This window comes from Filicampus tigris, chromosome 6, assembly GCF_054856515.1.
Source record: "Filicampus tigris isolate MCC_2025a chromosome 6, RoL_Ftig_1.0, whole genome shotgun sequence".
NCBI lineage: Eukaryota > Metazoa > Chordata > Actinopteri > Syngnathiformes > Syngnathidae > Filicampus > Filicampus tigris.
Genome location: NC_141222.1, coordinates 10,763,683 through 10,786,202, shown reverse-complemented (window position 1 = coordinate 10,786,202; position 22,520 = coordinate 10,763,683). Strand labels below are relative to the sequence as shown.

General features: G+C 42.0%; 1 protein-coding gene and 1 long non-coding RNA gene across 8 annotated transcripts in view; one reads left to right on the top strand and one right to left on the bottom strand.

The window, feature by feature from the left end:
* Positions 1–376: 376 nt before the first annotated feature.
* Positions 377–22,520, bottom strand: part of htt (huntingtin) — a 41,726-nt gene continuing 19,582 nt past the window's right edge. For 2 of the 7 annotated variants that reach the window (XM_086034750.1, XM_086034754.1), the window contains 29 exons: positions 22,250–22,509; positions 21,927–22,069; positions 21,631–21,859; positions 21,311–21,452; positions 21,023–21,202; positions 20,655–20,831; positions 20,451–20,527; positions 18,859–18,994; positions 18,602–18,724; positions 18,294–18,501; positions 18,041–18,186; positions 17,788–17,965; positions 17,597–17,695; positions 17,291–17,475; positions 17,082–17,208; positions 16,881–16,984; positions 16,540–16,694; positions 16,319–16,458; positions 16,154–16,239; positions 15,936–16,066; positions 13,374–13,506; positions 13,104–13,259; positions 12,831–13,021; positions 12,611–12,725; positions 8,441–8,654; positions 4,591–4,810; positions 3,717–3,879; positions 3,426–3,586; positions 377–2,023 (listed from right to left, as the gene is read on the bottom strand). In XM_086034750.1, coding sequence (XP_085890876.1) covers positions 1,810–2,023; positions 3,426–3,586; positions 3,717–3,879; positions 4,591–4,810; positions 8,441–8,654; positions 12,611–12,725; positions 12,831–13,021; positions 13,104–13,259; positions 13,374–13,506; positions 15,936–16,066; positions 16,154–16,239; positions 16,319–16,458; positions 16,540–16,694; positions 16,881–16,984; positions 17,082–17,208; positions 17,291–17,475; positions 17,597–17,695; positions 17,788–17,965; positions 18,041–18,186; positions 18,294–18,501; positions 18,602–18,724; positions 18,859–18,994; positions 20,451–20,527; positions 20,655–20,831; positions 21,023–21,202; positions 21,311–21,452; positions 21,631–21,859; positions 21,927–22,069; positions 22,250–22,509 — 4,593 coding nt within the window. In that variant the 3' untranslated portion in view covers positions 377–1,809. The remainder of the gene's footprint in view (positions 2,024–3,425; positions 3,587–3,716; positions 3,880–4,590; positions 4,811–8,440; positions 8,655–12,610; positions 12,726–12,830; positions 13,022–13,103; positions 13,260–13,373; positions 13,507–15,935; positions 16,067–16,153; positions 16,240–16,318; positions 16,459–16,539; positions 16,695–16,880; positions 16,985–17,081; positions 17,209–17,290; positions 17,476–17,596; positions 17,696–17,787; positions 17,966–18,040; positions 18,187–18,293; positions 18,502–18,601; positions 18,725–18,858; positions 18,995–20,450; positions 20,528–20,654; positions 20,832–21,022; positions 21,203–21,310; positions 21,453–21,630; positions 21,860–21,926; positions 22,070–22,249; positions 22,510–22,520) is intronic. The other 5 variants (XM_086034752.1, XM_086034755.1, XM_086034751.1 and 2 more) reach the window with 4 other exon arrangements.
* On the top strand, positions 10,354–22,380 carry LOC147145756 (uncharacterized). Its single transcript, XR_015087325.1, has 6 exons — positions 10,354–10,533; positions 12,848–12,961; positions 13,051–13,271; positions 13,706–13,798; positions 22,028–22,111; positions 22,224–22,380. It is a non-coding gene; the product is annotated as an uncharacterized LOC147145756 (long non-coding RNA).

Here is a 22,520-nt window from a genome sequence, read left to right as displayed (position 1 = left end):
GACAGGTCTATAACTTTTTTTTCCCTTATCGCATCCTAAATCACCACAGCTTTCGGGGTAATCGCATTACCCCCTGCAGGGGATCTCAGTCACTCAGGCGTTTCCTCCTCTTACACCAAATCAGAAGCAATCACATAAGATTAAAATCCTGTTTGGGAATAATTTCCTTTGACATTTTAAGCAGTACGTGGTAGCCTGAATCAGAATAAGATGATTTAGTTTGAACGGAAGAAAAGAGGGATAATTTGGTCTGCTTTGGGGGAGGGATGCTACCTAAAACTTGAATTCCAATAACCGCAGCGAAACTCATTCATTTATTGTGTTAATACATTAGTCCACATGGTCACACTTAAAGTTGAAACATAACAATTAGGCATACAATTTAGAAGTTTATTACTTTTATGTTGCAGAATTTGTCCAACATCAAGAACAGAGCTAGGTAAATTTATATTCTGTATGAATACATCCATTTCTCAACCCAAGCGTTAAACGATCTGCTGCGTTGTGACATTAACAAACAATTCTTTGATTTGTCAACGCTGCGTTTGTCACCATGGTTACGTGGCTGCCTTTGGATTGTGTTGAGTCCAATGCCACGCAACAGTGGTGGCAACCGTAGCCATAGAAATGGACTAAGGGCAATAATGCAAGAAGGTAGCTGTTAAGCATGCGTTCAAGCATTCAGTGTACAGGACAGAATCCTTATCTAAGGCAAGTGTATGTACACAGTGTGAAAGCCCAACACAGTGCCAGGCAACTCTTCATTGAACGTTGTGCATTCTGTGGTCACATCTTTTTCATAATCTGATCATATACATTTAAAAAAAAAAATAAAAATAAAAAGCACATCACAATATACAGGTACTTTAAAACTCTGCTTATCTTTTTACAATACTATCATGCACAATGGCTTTCATATTAACTTTTTACAAGATACAAGGGCAACAATATTTAAAGATGACATGATTTCCAGTCTTATTTTAAACAATCACATTTTACATCCTGAGTGTTATAAAGAACAAGGACACATGGAATCATCTAGATGCACTGGTGGGGGACCAACAGCATCTTTGATACAAGTTTAAAAAAAAAAAAAAAAAAAAAAAAATCGTTATCCTCAAAATGAAATTTGATACAATTTGGTATTTTTATTTAGTTTCTAATGTCTCAAAGATAATGTAATGGTAAAAACGACAATTCTGTCATCATTTGTCACACAACTGACAACTCGACAGGTGATACCATATTTTTTTTTCTAGTGACAAGGAGTGCGGCTAACTGATCCTTCTCCCTCACATTTAAACCTTGAACTGTGTGCCTAGTAAACTGACCACACAAGTTCATATATTTTTTAAAAAACGTTTTAAAGACAATACGTAGAGATTCCTGCTATTACCACTCTTTCATGAAACAACAGGGGAAAACATACTGAAATAGATGCAATGATACTTAAAATATAGTAAATACTTGATGACCCCATATGACTTAACACCATTCAAGAAAGTAAGAGGGAAAAGGGTTGATGAATCATCTTATCTCATTATGCTTTGATCAAGGTGCTAGATAGGTGGGCCTGTCAAGGAAAGACCGGCGGGCAAAACAAGCTTGGTGACATAGCATGTCTAATTCTTACACTTAAAATATTTTCTCTAATTTAACAAATATATAATCTTGAAGTATATCTTCAAGGGAAGCGGTTAGCGTCTCCAGTAGATTCTTTCCTTCCATCACAACCTCTCAGTGCCCCGACAACGTTTCTCCCAGAAGCCCACTTGTCACCACTCTCGTTTGCTTAGAGCCAAATCAGAGTCAAAGTGTCGTATCCTGATGGATTGATTGCAATGATCCTAGCAGCTGGTAGTAAGGACTTCCAGGCGACGCCACTGTCTCAAAGACCGACTGGAAGGCCCTGCGGTCCAGCTCCTCGTCAATTTGGTGCCGGTAGAAGTCCATGGCCACCAAGCAGAACAGGTTGACATCAACCACTTCACTGGAACCCATTCTGCTGATGATGTGGGGAAGTCTGGATAAAAAGGGGGTTAAAGGCAACCAGGTCCTTTTGATACGTAGACATACCTACCATCTTCACACATACACTCACAAGTGCTCAACATACAATAACCTTGTACAGCTGAGTCTTCGCGAGCCCCGTGGCAAACAGCCAAAGTCGGTGAGTAATTTAAACCCATCAACATATTTCTTTGACACCAAGATTCTACAAGATAGCACCAAATTAACAGGCCTGAGCACAAAAAACAGCAAATAGGTATGTACGTTTTTCTGCAGTTAAAAATAAATAAAAAATCTGCCAACATGGAGTCATGAATACCAAACAGCAAATATGCAAGCATTCGCCGTACACCAACAGATGTGCTCAAACATCTTGAGTTTCCTTATAAGAATTTGTAAGCATTTTTTTAACATGGCATGCTACATGAAAAAAATCCATCCATAAACGAGCCATTGAGTGCAAAAAGATGTGTGAAGAAGTGACTTTTGACTTTTCCCAGCTGGTCGACACCAAGTCATTCGTGACTTAAAAGCAATGGCTAAAAAGCGTACATGCAAAAGGTGCTGTATCGTGAATCCCTGCACATTCGCGGTTCGGCATTCCCACATTCATATATTTGAATCCATCCCCCCATTATTCGCTGAAAAACACACCTGTTCACCGAGTTGGTGCTCAGGCCAAAGCAAAACAAATATCACTTTAGCGCCATCATGTGGCATCTTAGTGTCAAGGAACTACATTTAGGTGTGCTGGCACTCTATTATTGAAGGCCTTTTCAGACTATATTTGGTCAACTGAAAGCTGGTTCACAAATTAGCCAAATCTTAGTCAAATTTCCCCACAGGACAATCATAAGGACGCCCTGATTATCGTAATGGCTCAAAAGACAATCGTATCAGATATTCCTGCCGTGTGTGATGTGTTCAGACAGATTGACTGATTATCAACTCAGATATTCACTATGTTGGATTGTTTTGTCCTGACTTCTCACTGTGTGCGGTATGCACCGAGGACAAAGAAGCACGCAGGTGGTTGACCGTGACATCAGAAAGCGAGGTGGCGAACGAGGACATTGGGGAATCCAAGATCAAAACAGTCATAACGTAACGTCTGTGCTTGCAATGTCGCCACTCCTTTGGCCGACCAATGCCTTTTCATGTCACTTTTTTTCCTGCTAAAACTAACCGCAAACCGCCTCCTCTACCGCTGTCATGTTTGTTTACTCTGAAGTTAGTTCATGTTTTATGTACCATCAGTCCAGTTGTTACTATGATTTTTTTCACCATTGTTTTGTCGTGTTGTTTTTCCACTTAGTGCCATAATGACTGAGTGTTGGGTTCAAAGTTGGGTGTTATTGTTAAAATATGAACATTTGCATGGCCATTGAGAGGTAATCGACCGCAAGCAAGGATACAAGGCTGAGATCCACTGCGAGGTGGAAGCGGAGACAAAGAAGCAGGAGAGACTCCACATAGCCATGGCCACCGGTGTCCTCTGTGTGAAGTTGGACAAGGAGAGCAGCACCCAGTCTCTTACCATCGATGACTGGCCCGTAGCATGGAGTGTCTGGAAAACCTGGGAGTGGATATGGCCAGTAAAGATTTCAGCGGCATTTGAAGGAAGATTAGAACTATTCTCCCTTTGATTGGGCCCAAATACATTTAAAGGCTGATGGGGAGAAATGTTGTGTGTTCCTTCTACCAACCTTGTAAACAACTGTGGCCATGAATTGCGGATAAGGTTGCTGGTTGGACAGGAACTCTCCGATGACCTTGTTCATGACGTCTTGAGGTGGAAAGAAATCATCTAGGAACTGTGGAAGAATCCTTGACACTACCCGAGCTTCGCTGGGTAAACCTTTTCGGATTCTGCAAAAAGGACAATCCACATGAACAGATGACACATGCATTGATGCATTATTATTATCGTTACAAAATCCAGGATATCAAAGGGTTCTGGGACACTGGTGTCAAACATAGGGGCCGGGGCCCAGATCCCCGGGCCATCAATCATGTGGCCCAAATATTGTGTCTACTTCATGACTCTTGCCAAAATTCTAATTGCAATCTGTTAACTCCATTGAGATTTTGAAAGCAATTTGTTTCCCAAAAAAATCAATTCAACAATAGCAGAACAAGCCATTAAAGCTATCCATCCTTCATTTTGTTGTGTACAGGAAGTCCTCAATTTACGAATGAGTTCCGTTCCTACAATCGGAATGTAACCTGAATTTCCGCGTACGTCGTATTTCACCGTTAAAGTCAAAATTTACATCAAAATGCTTGGTATAAAAAAACGAAAACACATTAAAATAAAAACATGCCGTACTTGGCATTACTGCTGAGAGGTGGATGGAGAAGAAGGAGAGGAGGGCGAAAAAGGCAAACATACTGCCGGTGCGCACAGACACGACCGAGACACTCTGAGCATGCATAACAAGCAAGGAATGCTGGTCTTTGTAGTACAGGAAGTGCTTGTATGCGGAAGTGCGGTGTTTGACACGCAACCACCGCAAACAAGCTCAAACTTTTGGGGGATTCACCGGTCATAAATGTGCTTGTGTGCGAGAGCGTGTCTACCTGTCAAAGAGCACAGAGACCCTCTCCATGGCAACAATGATGGACTCGCTGTCTGGGGCCTGAGGGTCCGAGTGTGCGGGGCGACTGGCGGGGCTGGCTTTCTCCTTGCCTGAGGAGAAACCAACATGACCCGCTGTGACCCCCACCACATCCGCTACAGCAGAGCCAGAGTCAACCTGACCTCTAACCCCTGTGACTTCTGAACCGGACGCAAGCACTGCTGAGAGGACAACAGGGAGGGTGGCACCAGTTAAAAAAGTATGGAAAAGGTTAGAGTAGGGACATGGATTTTTAAATGTGAAGTAATTTGATACCAAAAAGAAAAAATGGTGAAATCGTGTGTGGTGACTTCAATTTGCATTCAAACGCTATCAATGAATGCTGCTTCAAGGATTGTGAGAGACACAATTTCCCTCATGAGCTGAATACACTACATCAACTTTAACTGTTAAGCATAGGTCATTACATGGTTACATTGCATCTCCTAGGCAACAATTTGCAACATTGTGTTACTTGGCCAGTCAGTGCAAGGAGAACAAAATGTAAGTATTGACAGTTAGTAGGTGACGAAGTAGGGGTTAGAGGTAGGCTACAAACAAAAATCTACCTCTTTGGGACACAAATCGCATGCAGGAAGCAAACAGGATTTTTAATATTATAGTTAGGTACATACATATTTGGACATTGACACAATTTCCGGCATTTCGGCTCTGTCTGACACCACCATGGATTTGAAATGAAACAATCAAGATGTGCGCAGACTGAGCATTAATTTGAGCTTATTTACATCCAAAATCAGGTCAACAGTGTAGGAATCACAACACGTTTTATACAGTATATGCCTCCACCATTTTAAGGAATCAAAAGCAACTGGAAAATTGGCTACTTAGCTGTTCCATGACCATGTATGTGTCATTCCCTCATTAATTCATTTACAAGGAGCAGATAAAAGGCCAAGAGTTCATTTCAAGTGTGGCATACACTATTCATTTGGAATTTGGTGAGGTCATCTCTCAATATGAAGTCCAAAGAGCTGTCATGATCAGTGATGCAGGCAGTCATTAGGCTGAAAAATCAGAACAAAGCCAACAGAAAGACAGCAAAAATATCGGGTGTGGCCAAATCAACTGTTTGATACGTTCTTAAAAAGAAAGAGAGGCAGAACTGGCGAGCTCAGAAACACCAAAAGACCACGCAAAACAAGTGTGATGGATGAAAGACAAATCCTTTCCCTCGTCAAGAAAACCCCCTTCACAGCAGTTGGACGGATGAAGGACACTCTCCAGAAGGTGGGTGTGCGTCTGCGTCCAAGTTAACAAGCGACAAAAGAGGACATACGGAGGTTTCACCAAAAGGCATAAACCGCTGGTGAGCCTCAAAAACAGGAGCGTAAGGTTACAGTTTGCCAAGAAATATCTACAAGAGCCTGTACTGTTCTGGAACACCTTATGGACACGTGAGACAAATATCAACTTGGACTAGAATGATGGAAAGAAAAAAAGAATGGGGAAGTGAAGGAACTGCATAAGATCCAAAGCATACCACATCATCTCTGAAGCATGGTGGTGGTAGTGTCATGGCGTGGGCATGCATGACTTCCAGTGGAACTGGATCTCTTTGATTTATTGATGATGCGACTGCTGACAAAAGCAGCAGAATGAATTCTAAAGTGTTTCGGGAAATATTATCCGCTCATAATCAGCCAAATGCTTAGAAAATTATTGGCCAGCGCTTCACAATGCAGATGGACAATGACCCCAAGCATACTGCGAAAGCAACCAAAGATGTATTTTAAGGCAAATAAGTGGAATGTTCGGGAAGGGCCAATCAAACACCTGACCTGAATCCTCAAGAATATGCAATTCAATGGAAGACAAAATAGAAAGGAAACTGCCCAAACAACAAGCAGGAACTGAAGACAGCTGCAGAAGAGGCCTGGCAGAGCATCACCAAAGGTGAAACCCAGCGTCTGGTGATGTCCGTGGGTTTGAGACAAGTTCAGGCTGTCCTTGATTGCAAAGGATTTGCAACAAAGTATGTAAAATGACAATCTGATTTATGATTATGTTTGTCCAATTATTTTTGGTCCCTGAAAAAGGTGGAGACACATATAAAATGCATTGTAATTACTACACCGTTGCCCTGAATTGGATGTTAATACATTCAAATTAAAGTTCAGAGTCTGCACTTAAAGCACATCTTGATCGTTTCATTTGAAATCCACTGTAGTGTGGTACAGAACTGGAATGCTGAAAATGGTGTCAATATCCAAATATTTATGGACTGGACAGTAAATGGCTGGAGCTAACCTGCCTGTCATGCAACAATTACTAATGGGAGGTAGACAACAGGTGGGAAGAAGAACTGCTGAAGTCATACAAACGTTTGTATGCATAAGATTTAACCCATTAAGGCCGGGAGCGCATATCACCATTTCTGCCACTAAAGCTGGGAGCGCTGTTGCGTGTTTCTACCTTTAAAGAAAAAATTAAGTTATTTTTTATACCTTCGATTGAAACAGTAACAATTAATAAACTTGGGCCAGTTTGAAATCCACATCTAATCTTTCAATTTCTTTCGGAATGATGTTTCTATCTGCTAGAGGGGCTGGGATAGTTGATTATTTTCTAGGTGTTGAATTTCCGGGAAAAGGTTTTCGAGGGTGATTCCAAAGACGACCTTAGGTTTTAGAGAGATGTTTAGCCAGGCGCTTTAGGCCTTAATGGGTTGAACTACATTTACAGGAGGAAATCAATAGTAGAGATAGACCGATATGCTTTTTTCAGGGCCGATACCGATTATTAGTAGTCAAGGAGGCCGCTAACCGATATTTGGAGCCGATATTCATTTTCATTAAAAGGGAAAATACTTAATCAAAATTTAAAGAAAAATTACTCTTAACTTTGTTGTAATGCATTTAAGCATGTTTATTGAACAAAGTTTCATGTTTGCATGATGTTGATTTTTTTTTTTTTTATTTCAAGAAATTTTTGACAATGTACATCTCAGTTATAAAAACCTAACAAAAAGTTCAGAGAGCACCCGGGTTGTCAGCCTGTCTTAAAAAGGATAAATGAAAACTTAAACAATAGCTCCATGTAGTTTTCTACAGTAAATGAAAATTTAAAAATGACAAATGTTACATTTTCATATATCTTTTTGATTTCCACAGTTTTAAATTGATTTATTATCGGCTAGCAGAGTTTTGAAAAAGGCAGAATCCGATATTTGTCAAAAAGCCAAAATATCTGTGCTGATAATCGGCCCGGCCAATAATTGGTCTATCCCTAATCAATAGGTTGAAGTGCAACTCACAGCACAACACAACCTGCACGAAATAAGAAAAGTCCAAGATCTTTAAGTCTAGGTGTGCATGCTTTAAAGAGCGACTATGCAGACTGGACATTGACGCAAATATATCAGTAGTATATCATATTTAATTGTCTCGATATGGTATGTAACATTTGTATCGATCGTAAAAGAATTGCAAATGACGGGTGTCAGTGTCATGCCAAGGGGTAATAATTTAAACCAATGAGGGGGAGAGTCAGTCCAGTCCAACTAAACTGTATGAAAGGTTTAATATTGTTCATTGTCTACATCCATGTTATTGCTGCCCAGTGTTGACACTAGTTATTGGCGTGCAATTTTGGGTGTCTGCCCATGCAGGTTGTTTCATGTTCAGTGATCAGTCATCTTGGAAACATATAAACAGAAACAGTCATATTGGATGCATCACTTGAAAAGTAAATGTAAGATATGGCTTACGAAGAAGTAGAAAAAAACAGGTACAGTATGGGGATTGGGCACTTGATCTGTAGGTCAAATGCAGCCTTCCAGTCATGCTTACCAGTGTACATGCAGGTGAGCATGAGGCCCAAGGCAGCCATGGCTCTGTGAGGTGATGGCATGTTCACTCTGTCGACGCTTAGCTTGACCAAAGCCTCTCCATCCACACGAGACAGCTGCTCAGACAGCAAGAGACGCTCCAGGCCCCGGAGCACACAGTGATAGATTACTGAGGGGGTGGAGTCCTCACTGGCGGACACCATCACACCGCAAACCTGAAACACAAATGCAGGAAAGAAGTTTTGTTCGAGCACAAAATAAAAGTTGTGGCACAATACTAGTAGACACAGTACAGCATTGCTGACCTACAATGGCTAATCCAATCTGTTGGGAATGCCTCAGTCAAATGTATTCATTCAACACAAAATCACAACTAATGTTATCTCAATGCATCCAAATGGAACAGTATTGGGGACCATAATACTTGAGACCCAAGAGGCAAAGTGGTTAAGATAATAGTAGCCTGTATTATGGAAGATTTATCTCCACAATTTAAATTGCAAGTACAGTACAACCTTGAGTTATGAACGGTCCCTTATGAACTTTTCAGGTTACGCACAAAATTTTGGTGGAAAAATATGCCTCAAGTTTACGTATTTTTTTTCCATCATACGAACCGTCTCAGCGCAGTAAGGGGACGAATCAGTGCTGTGCTTCCCGTGCTATTTAAGCATCATTGGCTCTGCGCATAATTCGTTATGATAGTTATGCTGTTTTTTTTTTCTTTTTACTCTAATCACCAAATGATTTAAAAGGTTATGGTTGGCTGTAAACGCCCCCAAACCGCACATAGAACTCAATGTCTCCTCCACGTCAGCAAATAGAAAGCTGTCGTGTGTGCAGCCGGACGTTTTGCTTACACATACACGCTTCTTCCAATCAACATTCTCACAGCAGCAGTCTAGATTTCTGATTAATGAGTCAAAACGTTTGACTATGTATTTACAGTATTTATTGTATGGGGCATCTCTTAAACTGAAGGAAAAAGACCAAACTTGGTGACTTCTCCCCATGGCAGCAAGCTGATGTGTGTGTGCAGCCTCCACATACGCACACACTTCTTACACTCACAATTCTAACAGTGGCTGCCTTAACATAAATGTGCAAAAAAAGTCAAGTTTCGCTGGATGTTTTTTTGTGTAAAAAAATAAAATAATGATAAAAACAATAATACAAAACAATTAGGAAAAAGACAAAAGGAAAACATCTAAATAAGTTTATTTTGGAACGAGACACTTTTTCCAAAGGATGAGCTGTTGTGCTTTGCCCCTCACTCAAAGACTAAGTCAAGCAAAACATTTATTTATTTTTCTCAAGAATATGTTGTATGCACGCCCGCTAGTTGAAACACGGCAATCTGATTAATATTGCTTTTGTGGAAGATGAGATACGACCAATCACTGCTCAGCTTCAGAAAACAGGTGAGCTGTGATTGGTAGTTACCAGAGCCCTGAGCAACCGCGATGTCATTTTCAGTTGACAGAAGTGACAAAATGGCCGCCCACTGAGATGGCTAAAAACGAGTGGATTAACTCTTATTCCACAAATGCAATATTTATCAGAATGCCTTGTTTCAACTAGTGGGCCTGCATAAATCATATTCTTGAAAAAAAATATGTTTGGCTTGACTTCCGCTCATCACAATAAGCACTTTGTTTAGAGTTATTTATCCATAGAAGTATATTTTCACTTATTTTTATGTTGTACTGCATTTTTTCGTCCACACTGATGTGGATTAGAAATGTAAATATAAATATAAAATGTAAATATAACAATTTGGGGGTTGGAAGGCATTAATTGCATTTCCATAGACCATTTTCCATTCTACGGCATCAAAGGCCGCGCGCATCATTGACTCAAAAAACGGGACACATACGTTGTGTGGCTATGAAGATTTGTTGTATGTTTTTTTTTTAATAGTTTCAAACAAGATCAACATGCAGAAAGGAGTTCACATTTTCCTCAATTCCAAGAAGAAACAGGCCATTTAAAGAAAGACCTGAGGAGCCTTTGGCTGCAAGCCATCAAACGCACAGACTGAGACCGAAGACAAAATCAGTAATGCCTGCGTTTGCAGAGCTCATTTCATATCTGGTAAGTTAACATGGCCATTTGGTTAAACTCAACCTCTATGTCTTGAAATGTTAAGTACTCAGGAATTGTGGAATAAAGGCAAGGTGTTAGCTATTAAGGTTATCGCTATTATTACTAATAGAGAACTCATTCAGCTATAGGCCCTGATAGACCAAACTGACGTCGGACGTCGTGAAGCGTCGTGGTGTCTGAATGCGCCGTCTGTTTGGTGTAGTGGCCACCGTCGTAGTGTCGTAACCCGTCTTTAAGCGTCTTGGGGGCGTTTACGCATGTTGAATCGCCGTCGCCAGTCGTGACATTTGGTCACTCTGATTGGCTGATAGCTAGCAAATCAGCGCTCGGAGCACCAACGGGAAGTGACAAATGCCGGCCGAATGCCACAGGGGGTAAGCGTCTATCACTGTTGGCCAGCGTCTTTTTGGTCTATCTAGGCCTTATGAGCTTCAGTGCACACTAACTCCATGTAACTTAAGATCTTAATGTGTTAGCATTATTCTTTGTGATGTTTACCTTAGCTGTTTTTCCCTGGGCACCCGATAACACACCTCAGCAACTTAAAAGTTACCAGACAATGCGGTGCCACCGACATATCAGTCACAGCAATTTGATGCGATTCTCAGTTCCCTTATATGTAACAAGCAACAAAACATACAAGCAGACTAGCTGGCTACGTTACTCACCCTGCCATACATGTAGAGCAGAGGTATCAAAGTCAAATGGCCAAATAAAAAATGTAGCTACAAGACGAGGGCCGGACTGATCGAACGTTCATTGAAATTTTTTTAAATGTCCAGATTGGATGGGGTCCTTCGCGCCTGCTGATGATGTCACGTTTTATATTTCTGTAATATATTTCTTTGCCTCTATGTTTGTCGAAGGAGGAAAAGGGAAAGAAACGTCACCCGCTATCAACACTTAGCGCCGAGGAGCGTTCAATGCCTGCTCACAGTGAGGGACATCTCAGCACTACGTCGAAACTCAATGAATTCATCAAATGCCAACAATTACTAATAGTAGAACAACGTGGGCTTTCTAACATATAGTATTTCTTAATAAAGCGTGTTTTACTCCAAATAACTTTTCATCACTATCCGATTCTGTAAAGCCACCAACCAGTGACGTGAAGTCTTCAGTCTTCACGTAGACGACCGAAGGACCATCTTCGCAAAAGTAGCGGTAATGTTCAATATTTTATTTTTCATTTAGCAAACACAACAGCCAGGGGGTGACAAACACAGATGCAAAGAAATATATTATTACAGAAATAGTGTAACGAATTGGGTCGAATTTGTGCTTTGCCGGGTTGTGTTGTTTCCAAGGTTAATGAATGCATCGCGCGGCTCGCCATTTATGCGAGCGAGAGGAGCGGAGGACAAAGAGGAGAGCCGTTGCACTTTTTTGACTTGACGGTTGTCGTACTGTATTGGCGTCGGTTGCGGCCCACAGTAGTCGGTTGGACTAATAAAAATGTGATAATTAAACTACGTCTGTGTTCTTGGAAGACACAATATATACAATATATTTTAAAGCGTGACGTCATCGGCAGGCGCGAATGACCCAATCACATCTGCTACCCACACCGGTTTGCTGCGGGCCGGATCTAATAATAAAGCAATATCATCCCAGGGGCCGTAGAAAACCTTCTCGCGGGCCTTGACTTTGAAATATGTGATGTAGAGTTAGCTGTGAGGATGTACTCTAATTCTTCTTTCTGTTGATGATGGCCCAAGCAGGGCTCAAAGTTTACGCTCTAGTGTAAACACTAGGTTTGCCTACTACATAAAAAAGAATGTCGGGCCACTTTGTAACATCTTCCTCCCATTATATAATCCCATAAGGAGAAGAAAGTTGCAGGCAAAGTTAGCTTTCTAAAGTATTTTTCGCAGTCCTTTATAGTTGTCGGCTTGTGTACATATTAACGAACCCTGGCGCACATCCTGATTACATCATCTTTGTTTACAAACTGAAAATGGGTCTCAATGGAAAAATTTACCGTACCTTGATTTACAAACTTTTCAAGTTACAAAGTCAGGAAATGAATTAAGTTTGTTAAGTGAGGTATTGGCCTTAGACATACCTGTATAACTGCAGCCATGAACTCAGATCCTACATCTAGAGGGTAGTTCTCCATCATGTAGAAGGCCACGGCACACATCACTAGGACATGCTGCTGGTTATGCAGGTTCACACAGCTGTAACATATACCGGCGCAATTATGAGCAAAGGGCTGCATTGTTCTTTTGCTCAAAATCATTTATTTACATGCAACATGCTGCCAACTTATGTGTAACACTAACTGAGCAATGGCCCTTAGGTTGGACAGCAGGTACTCAGAGATGGTCGGGATCAGCTGCTTTGCCGTGTCATCAAGAAGGTCACACTCGAGGACATACAGCACCCCATGAAGGGCCCCCATGCGGCTGGGCAGGTGTGTGCTGCGCAGGGTTGTCTCTAACAAGCGACAAACTGGTTCTGCAATCACTTTGTCCTGAAAGAATGTGATTTTCTTACACACAGGTTTCTTCCACACAGTATTTATAACAGAGTGATGCTACAATAACGGAGCTCACCATGCCTAACACAGCAGCTGATTTGCAGATAGCAGGCACCAAGTACTGATTAAGGATCTCATCCTCTGGTGGATGAAGCTTCTGCAGTTCCATAAGGGTGGAGAACATCATGTCAAACTGGTTCCTCTCTGTGAATAGGTCTGACACTGCCAGCAGCTGCCAAGAATAGTAAGATAGGAGTAGATTGTAGTAGCCATTAGTTCTGTCAAACAAGTTATAGGATAGACAATAGGATTCCATTTATGTCTAAGCGTGTATACTATGGCTCACCGATCGGACCACTTCACTGACGAGTATGGTTGGTGTTTTCCGGTTACTTGGAGAGCTTGGGATAAGCCACTGGCTGTAAAGCTCCAGAAGAAACTGGGAACATGAGTGAATGTCCACCCCCGCCCGATGCTTTCTGAAAGCACATGCAACGGGAGGTAGTTTTTGTCAACGATGATGAAATGAAAGGATTTCATTCATGCCCCATTTATTCATGACATGGCGGTGACGAGCTAAATACGGCCCTGTGATGAGAAAATCATGACGGGTCGAAAGCGGGTGTTCTGTTAGACGTTCAAAATTCACGCTCACCTCATCTCCTTGTTTTTCATCAGATAACTGCTGTGTTTCTGAAAACCACTACTATCCATTGTACAGTAGTGAGAGCCGGGTGAGGCCTATCACAGCGAACCCGTGTTCATTCCAAGGTGAGTTACAAGTCCTCTTAATATGTCTTATACATACTGTATGTTATTTGCCAATCAGCTTGTGATAAATTTCATAGTAAGCTTCAAGTTTTTTTGCATACAACCTGGCGCAAATGGGTTGCTAGCTAGACTCAGGCTGAAGTTAGCGCTGTTGTGCTACCGTCAATTCTGTAGCTTATTTGGGGCGGCATGGCTCAGTGGTAGAGTGGACGTCTCCCAACTCAGAGGTTGTGGATTTGATGCCCGTCCATTGTGACCATGTCGAAGTATCCTTGAACAAGACACTGAACCCCCAGTTGCTCCTGATGCTGCGTCATCAGTAGGTAAACGAGGTACACAGTGTGTGAAGCGCCTTGAGTACCGTAGGTAGAAAAGCGATATACAAGTGACAGACCATTTACCAGAGGTGGGCATTCCGTCCCTGGGATGGACCGATCCATCCGTCCCGGACGCCCGCCCATTTTGTGGACAGTCGGACGTTGGACGCGAAGGACGGACTAAGCAAGGACGAAGATAGGTTTTCGTCCTTCCCTCTAATCGTCCCTAAACGGGTCAAGTACTGGCTCACGTGTTGTGTTGGGTTCTTTTAAAAAGCAACACTGCCTGCTAAGCCTGCACAACACTGGAGTGCTCTTTTTCATGTGCATTCCCTCCCTGCACTATTGTTCTCACAGGCATAGTCTGCCCTCTAGTGGACTCCCATTTCACTGACGAGGAAAAAAAACAAACACTGAAGGCTATGATCCGCAAGTGGAAGGGGTTCGGTCTCTCCTCCTAAAATTACATTGCCTTATTTTGCAATAATTATTTTTATTGCAAAATAACACAATAAAAAGTCAAAACGTGCAACAAAACCCAATAGTATTGTGTTATTACGCAACCTTTGGCTAGTTTCACACTGCAGGCAAATGCATCTAATTTTTTTGCCCATATGCGACCTGTATCAGATTTTTTTATGACAGTCTGAACATCTCAATTCCGATTATTTCAAATGCGACCTGGGCCACTTTCATATGTGGTCCCAGATTGGATACATATCAGATTTTTTGCACTGCGACCGAAGTCTGAACCGCCAGGTCGCATATATACGACATTGACGTTATGCTCAGCCAAAAATGCGCTCGCCGCGGGCAGAGATAAGGTGCTGGCAGAGGGGAGAATCTAAAAAGTTGAACCATAAAGTGGGCATTTACGGTGATAGTAATTCAGCCACGGTTCATTACGCACGGTTATGAATGACGTTATTTTTAGTGACTTCTCCATGAAATGAGATCGAAAAGCCTTGACTCATCATTTCCCTCAAATACTGTATTTCTACCTCCAACAGAATCGCTTCACTGTAGAAATGCCTGGACCACATGTACTTCCGTAAACACTACGTCATGAGTGACATAGTCTCTTCTGCGCATGTGGGTCACTTTGGAGACGCATGTGTTCATACAGCAGACAAGACCGTGGTCGCATTTATATTGTAATATGTACGCATACACCAAAAAATAAAAATACAATAAAATAAAATGATCGAATTGAGCATTAAGACCTGCGGTGTGAATCTAGCCTTAAATATTCTCGTGATGTACACTGGCTTGCTCCGGTGCGCGTCGTCATCACCATCATCATCACGATGGTGGTTGCTGGCAGCGAAAAGCTATTTTAGTTAAACAGTTGTAAACGATTCAATACACTCACAATACTCCTAGTCGATAAGTGGATGTGCATGGGAAATTATCCAGATAATCAACTTGAAATAATGTCATGCACGTACGCTTTTTATTAAAAAAAAATTTGGGGGATGCAGCTGTGGTGGGGCGGACCGATGGAATGTAAGGATGAAAGCGCTTTAAGAGGACGGACGGGGTCGAAGGACGATCATTTTTATGAATAAGGACGGAGGGAGGAGGACGGAAGGTTACCCAGGTCGCGGACTGAGGAAGGACCGGCAAAAAGGGTCAAGTGTCCAGCTATGCCATTTACCATTATTTGTGTTGGATAGTGTTAAGTGTAGATTAGAACATGTAAGGATGAGGGAGTGTTTAAAAACGGAGGGAAATCTGGTATTTTAGATGAAAAACGACATGTTTTCAGTGAAATAGACAAACTGGGAAAGTCTACATCTATATAAAATGATTCATAATACCGAGAGTTAATTGGTGATAAAGGTGGGGACGTGGGTGCTGGTGTATCTGCTTCATCTTCCTCATCTTCGCCCCATTCTTCCTCCCGCAATGGGGTGATATTATTTCCTAGCCACACTGAATGAATGGACACCTGTTGAGAAGTGACCAACAAAACAAAAGACTTAAAATCTACCTAAACAGTTCGTAATACGTAGACTGGTAATAAAGGGGCCTGTACCTGTCCCAATTTATAGTCCATGTTTCCCAGCTCACGTTCTGTGTTGATCTGAAGCAGCAGCTTTTCATGACTTATCAGCATCCCTGCTGAAAGAGATTCCCAGGAAATCATTTTTAATATGATGGAAAAAAAAGTCTTTCACCTGCAAACAGTATTGCTGGCTACCTGCTGAAGCTGCAGATAATGAGGGCACAGGGTCCCAGGCATGGTAGGGGTGGTGTGTATGAATGTTGTCTCTCTTGGAAACAAGAGCCTGTATTTCTCTCTCAACCTCTCCCCGGATCACTGCCAGTTTCCTTCCAAACCTGGGCACAAACACAAACGATTAAACCAAAGAATGCTTGTTAAAATATTATGCAACACTGGGAAAAAATATTAAAATGTACCGTGTCTCGAGGGCCTTGAGGCTCTTATTGCGAGGCTGCTGTTCCAGACAGCTGACAGCAGGGTTGCCAGCAGTGGGCAGCATCATGGCACCTAGCACCAGGCTAGTGATGGCCTGCACTGCCAACACATTCAACTGCGTACGCTCCAAATCTTCCTAAAATGGCAATCAGATGTAGAACACGGGATTATAAGGCTTTGTTTTAGTCACTTCACATATCAAAAATCAACATCTGATGAACCATGAGCAACCATGTAAAGCTACATGTACAAGGAAGTGTTAAGATTTTAAAGGATGAACATCTCTCTGTGTGGCACTGAATTCTGATATTAATATTAGCACCTCTTGCTGTGTGTCCTCTTCCTGGTCCATTGTGATTGGTTGGGTGACCAGCACGCCCAGCAAAGTGGCCCAGGTCTCCTCAAACTGAGTCCTGCTACTCCAGCCTGAGATAGTCAGAAAATGTATAATCACAGTATTAAAAAAACAGACGTGAGGCACAATGCAATAAGATGCAGATCCGAGTCGCGCATTTTTACATACCAAGTATGTTTATGCGGTACAGGAACTCTCTGAAGACATCCTTCTCTTGCAGAAAGTCTACAGGAATCTCGGGCAATGCTGTACCAAACTCCCCCTCAGGCTGTGGGGACCAGCCTAGTTTCCAAACCTATCGAGTTTTGACAAAATATTATATCACCCTTGCACGCACTTCTCTACCACACAAACGCACAAAAACATAAAACACTTACCAGTGGAGGAACCCGAGTGAAACTGTTCACCAGTGGCAGTCGGGCAATACTGATCACAATGTTGCGTAAGGTTGGAGTCAGAAAAGCAGGGATTGCACTGTTTTTGTGATGACCTAAGGAAAGAATGCTCTGTAGACCTTCCACCAGCTCTGCCATGATCTCACATGCTTGCCACTCACAATTATCTGCAAACAAAATCAAATAATTTTCCCACAGCTTTGCCCAAGATTTGTTCAGAAAAGCAAATCCACAGTTGCAATTAGTATGGATTTGCTTGATAATATATTAATGTAAGTGAATCCTTACATTTTGTTTGTACAGAATCCACTTCATCTCCTTCAGCAACTCGGGATAACTTTTTCTTCTTCTCTGGGAGCAGCAGCTGGTCTCCAGGGCTCACAGCAACTTAAATGCAAAAACAAAAGGAAGCATTTTAAAAACAGATATAACAGCAATAAGTCAAGAGGAATCTACAGAAATACCACTGGTCTCCTTACCGGCGACCATAATGAGACGTAAGCAGTAGATAATGGAACACGTGTGTGTCGTGTACTCTGTGGTGGACAGTTTGTTCCAGATGCAAGTCTGCTGCAGGGCCAGGCACAGACAAGCCAGAGACCACTGCAGGTCCACACTCAGGGGTAACTGATCGTGGAGCAGACGCCAGGCTATCACCTGGGTCACGAAGAAAAAATGAGTGCTAAACACAAGTGAAAAGTAGACAAATTGGATGCAGCTTTGATATTTTACCTCAGTGGCAGTGCAGGTGAAAGTAGTTATGAGGTCTTCTTTGTCACAAAGAATGCGTAAAGAAGATGGTAGCTGGTTTACACAGAGGAGGTATTGGGAGAGCGCTCTACAGAGGGCTAAAACCCTGGGGTAAAAACCTGGCTCATCTGAAAGCATAGCAAGACAAAAATATTCCAACAACTGCATCAAAGGTAGTCAAGCGTTACAAAACAGGCCTTGCTCACTTCGGTCACTTAGAATCCACCACTCTTACCATAAACATCAGCCAGTTGGGTCCAGTAAGACTGTGGCTCGGAAGTTGGTAAAAAGGACCGGTGTGGGGCAGGAAGTGACTGTTTAACCCCAGCAAGTTGCTCTAAGGTCACCTGCAACGTCGTCTCCAACAAGAGTGGGCCCTGACCTCGTGTTAGTCGCTGAACACCCATGCTCAGGCATGGACACAGCAGACTTAGGTTGAACCTCTGTCATTGTAAAGAGAATAAGTGTGTTTTGTATAATGGCAGGAAAAAATAGCCATATATGCCAAAAAGAAAATATCTGGTTAATGTACATGCTACTTACGTCACATCTCATAATGCTGAAAAGATCAGGGGCAGGTAGCTTGGTAAGGAGTTCAGTTGTCTCCAACAGAGACACGTCTCCGCGAAGACAACATTGAGACTTCACCAGGGTCACATACCACTCCTAGCAAATAGCAACAATGCATAAACATATATTCACTACCTACAATATGTATGTGTTAGAGTAATTGTTCACCTTTTTAGGTGAAGTTCATTAAAAACAAACAAAAATCAATCAATTCAATTCATATTCCACACCTTATCTGCATTGACCAGTTCAGGGGCAGGGGGTGGATGCCCATCTAAGGGGTGTGATGTCACTGGAGGTGCTGGGCTACCAGTTTTAGCAACAGTGGCTCGAAACCTGTCCAGCAGGGAGTAAAACCTCTGATGCCTGTGAAGGAGGAACAACAAGAGGTTTGTGAAATTGTCAGTGTGAGTAAGTCACACATGTGCAAGTCTCAAGCAAGTCCCAAGTCAGTGTGTGTGTCCCATCTCACGTGCGTGTAAAAATTTAACAAATGAAAAATACAAATTAAAAAAATATTTTTTTTTAATTAAGAAAAAAAAAAATCAAGTCAAGTCACCACCAAATTTCAACAAAAGTCAAGTCATTACTTGGTTAATTTTTTTCCCCCACTCATCATACTACAAAAAGTACATTATCTCTAATATTAAATGAGCATTTACATCTCTAAAAATTAAATGAAAAACAACTTAATTTATAAAATGAATGGCTGAAATTATATTATATAGAAGAACGCAAACAACTTTGCAGATTCACAGACTATGTCAGTCTCCCGAGCACTATCCCCGCCCGTGCGGAGGAAATACATACATATCAGATTTATATGCACATACGAAAGAGGCCCAGGTTGGATTTGAAAAAATTTTTTGAATGGTACCTTTCACACTGCATGAAAAAAAAAATTACAATACATGTGGCATATGACCAAACCAATAAATAAAAATCGTAATTGAGCTGCAGTGTGAACGTAGCCTTGGAGCTACTTTCGAAGTGCAACTCGTTTCATCTTGTTATGAATTAGAGGGCAGCATGCCTGCGAACGAAAACACCATAGTTGGAACAAATGGTTCGGACAGTTTTCACAAATCATCGTACCCTTTGTTACGTTATTTAGCTGTACTTAAATGTTCACAATCACATATTTTTTACTTGTCCCAAGCCAATGTTTGTATTGCTAACTAAAATGTAAGGTTAGTTTATCCGGCTGTGGATTTTGCCATGACGAATGAAGTTGTGAATTCATCATGTGAGGTGCAAACCATGAGTTTTGCCAATGTCATCAACAAAATAATCCATTCATTCAAATTAATAATCCTGAGAGTTGCTTCTATTGCTGGCTGTGTTTAGGTCGCCACTTCACACCAAGAAATGACACTAAATGGCTTGCCAGGTTTAGTTTACTATTCATGAATTCATATTTTCATTTTTAGTTCGTGTTGCATTTTTTGGGGCTGTAAACATGGAAATACCTTAAAATGCCACCCGCACCCTGTCGTAATGTAAAGTAGTATACTGGTGACAAAGATGCATGTTGAAGTGATTCATCACATCAAATAGGCAATCTTTGAATGTCAGGGAGTTAAGTTTGGCCTGGGTTTGCAGCAGAGGTAGTTAGGAGAGAGTCTTCACCACATGCACATATACAGTATGTATGCATAAGCATATGCTCATGCAGTGCATTCATTACAAATCAAATAATCTGTAAACCATTTCTTTCAAGTGTGCTGTTGTAAGATGAGCTAATTAAAAATGATTCACTGCTTTTCTGCTAGTCTCGGCAGTGTTCTTATCCAAACCTTACTGTACTGCAAAAGTGCATTACCTCTGAGCCAGGCTACTGATCTGGAGATATTCCTGGATTCTGTCTAGTTCTTCCACAGGCAGCTGGGCTACACTGTTCTGAAGGGTAGATAAGTTGACTAGTGTAAATTGCAACGTCAAAATAACTTGCAGGCAATACATTCAGTGTGCCACAAAAACGTTGAGTTTTTATTCTAAAAAGATAATTGAAAAACTATGGAACAACCTGTAACGTTTCTGCCAACAACATCTCCACCCTGCGACATGCCAACGTGTCCACCATACGAGCCAAAACCCTGAAGGGTGTGCTCAGCAGCTTGTCCACATACAGCATCAGCAGGGAGCCAGACTGGCTCAGGTGGATGCCTTCTAAACACTGCAGAGTCTTCTTCAGCATGGTCGGCTGCACAGCAAAATATAGCGGAAATATTTTTAAAAGACAACAAGTAGATACATGAGGGGTTTACAGCGCATTAAAAATGCAAATCTTTTAACGTGGTCACTATAAGAGTAAAACGATGACTATCAAATTGCATACACAGAAATAAAAGGCAGCCTCAATATATGCGAAAAAGCTCAGATTAAAGTGCTTACATTTGTCAGATTGTAACAGCGGGACTGAATAGCTTGGATGAAAAGACCGCTGGCAGCTGAATTTCGGTGCACAGCACTGATGAAATCCTGCACGGGTGGCTCATGGGAAAGGCTGATGAGGTCACTCACATGGTTAACTATCAGCCAGGTTAGATGCTCTGAGTCATGGAGGTTTTGACACTGCAGAAGCACAATTGTAAATGTAATGCAGGAGAAAGTATGTTGCATTGGTGTAACAATTGTAAATAAGTGTTATGTAACAATTATGTTGAAAGCAAGCAGGCTCACCACATAATCACAGAAAAGGATGAGGGCTCCCCTGCGGACAATCTCTCTGTTGATCATGGCGAACAAGGCAACAGGATTCTCCTCATCACCTTCTCCTGAGGAGTGAGGGCTGAGCAGTTTCGTACATGATCTGCTGTGTCTCCTGATAGAAAGGCCAACAGGGGTGAAAGGGTTATGTTCAAAAGAACCTGCAAAATGTGACTACTGATTTGTCTACCTTCCCTTTTATAATCTAGACCACATACTGCATCTTATGTTCCTTGGCATTTGTTATGAAAAACAAAACAAAAAAATCTCACCAACTTAAAGACTGTTCCCACCTTGGTGTCTGGTGAACCTCAGTCCACCAGGAGTAGTTTGTGTAGTTGATGAGGAGGAGAACTTGGCACCAGAGCAGCACCAGGGAAGGGTGGGTGGTGATCAGGGCCTGCACCATGCTGTTCAGGGTCTCTAAATGGTAATAAAGGCCAGCCTGCAAATCATTCTGGCCACCGGCACCCTCGCCTTTTAGGAGGAGGCTTGCTGCAGCTGTGATCCTACGAAACATACCTGAATGGCGGGAGGGGGAAGGTTAGGCTCATCGCCCTAACGTGATTTAGATTTGATAAATGCTTACCACTTTTGAAGATGTGTATTAAACACATGAGCAGTGTACCCAGCTGCTGGCAATAGAAAGTATGCTGCTGCTCCGTAATGTCTACTTTAACTTGTTTGCAGGAAATTTCATCCAGCAGCACTCCAACCATTTGAAGCAAGAATCTAAGGCAAAGGCAAAACCAAAATAAGATTGAAAGTCAACAGGTGAGAAAGAAACAAACCAATGTACCACTGCAATGCTGTAAACTCTAGCGGCAATTATCACACATTACAAAATGTAAAAAATGTAATTGGAGTTCATATTGTTGTTCAACAGGAGCCCAAAAATATTGTCCCACGAACCTGGCAAAGGTTTCCTCAGGTAGGGCTTTTTGTGAATCACCATTATGTTCTTGACTAGCAAATGAATCCAAAGTGGGAGGGGCATTTGGAGAGAGGCCCTGTTGATAGAGGCGGCGGACTGTGTTGCACGAAAGAAGATGTGGGGAGAGGGCGAGCTCGTGCACTCGCGACAACACAATGTCCTCAGTTGACTGAGAGACAAGTACCCTGAGCACTGCCAGGATACCAGAGACCCACAGTTGAACTGTAGTCACCGATGCCTGAAGGAATG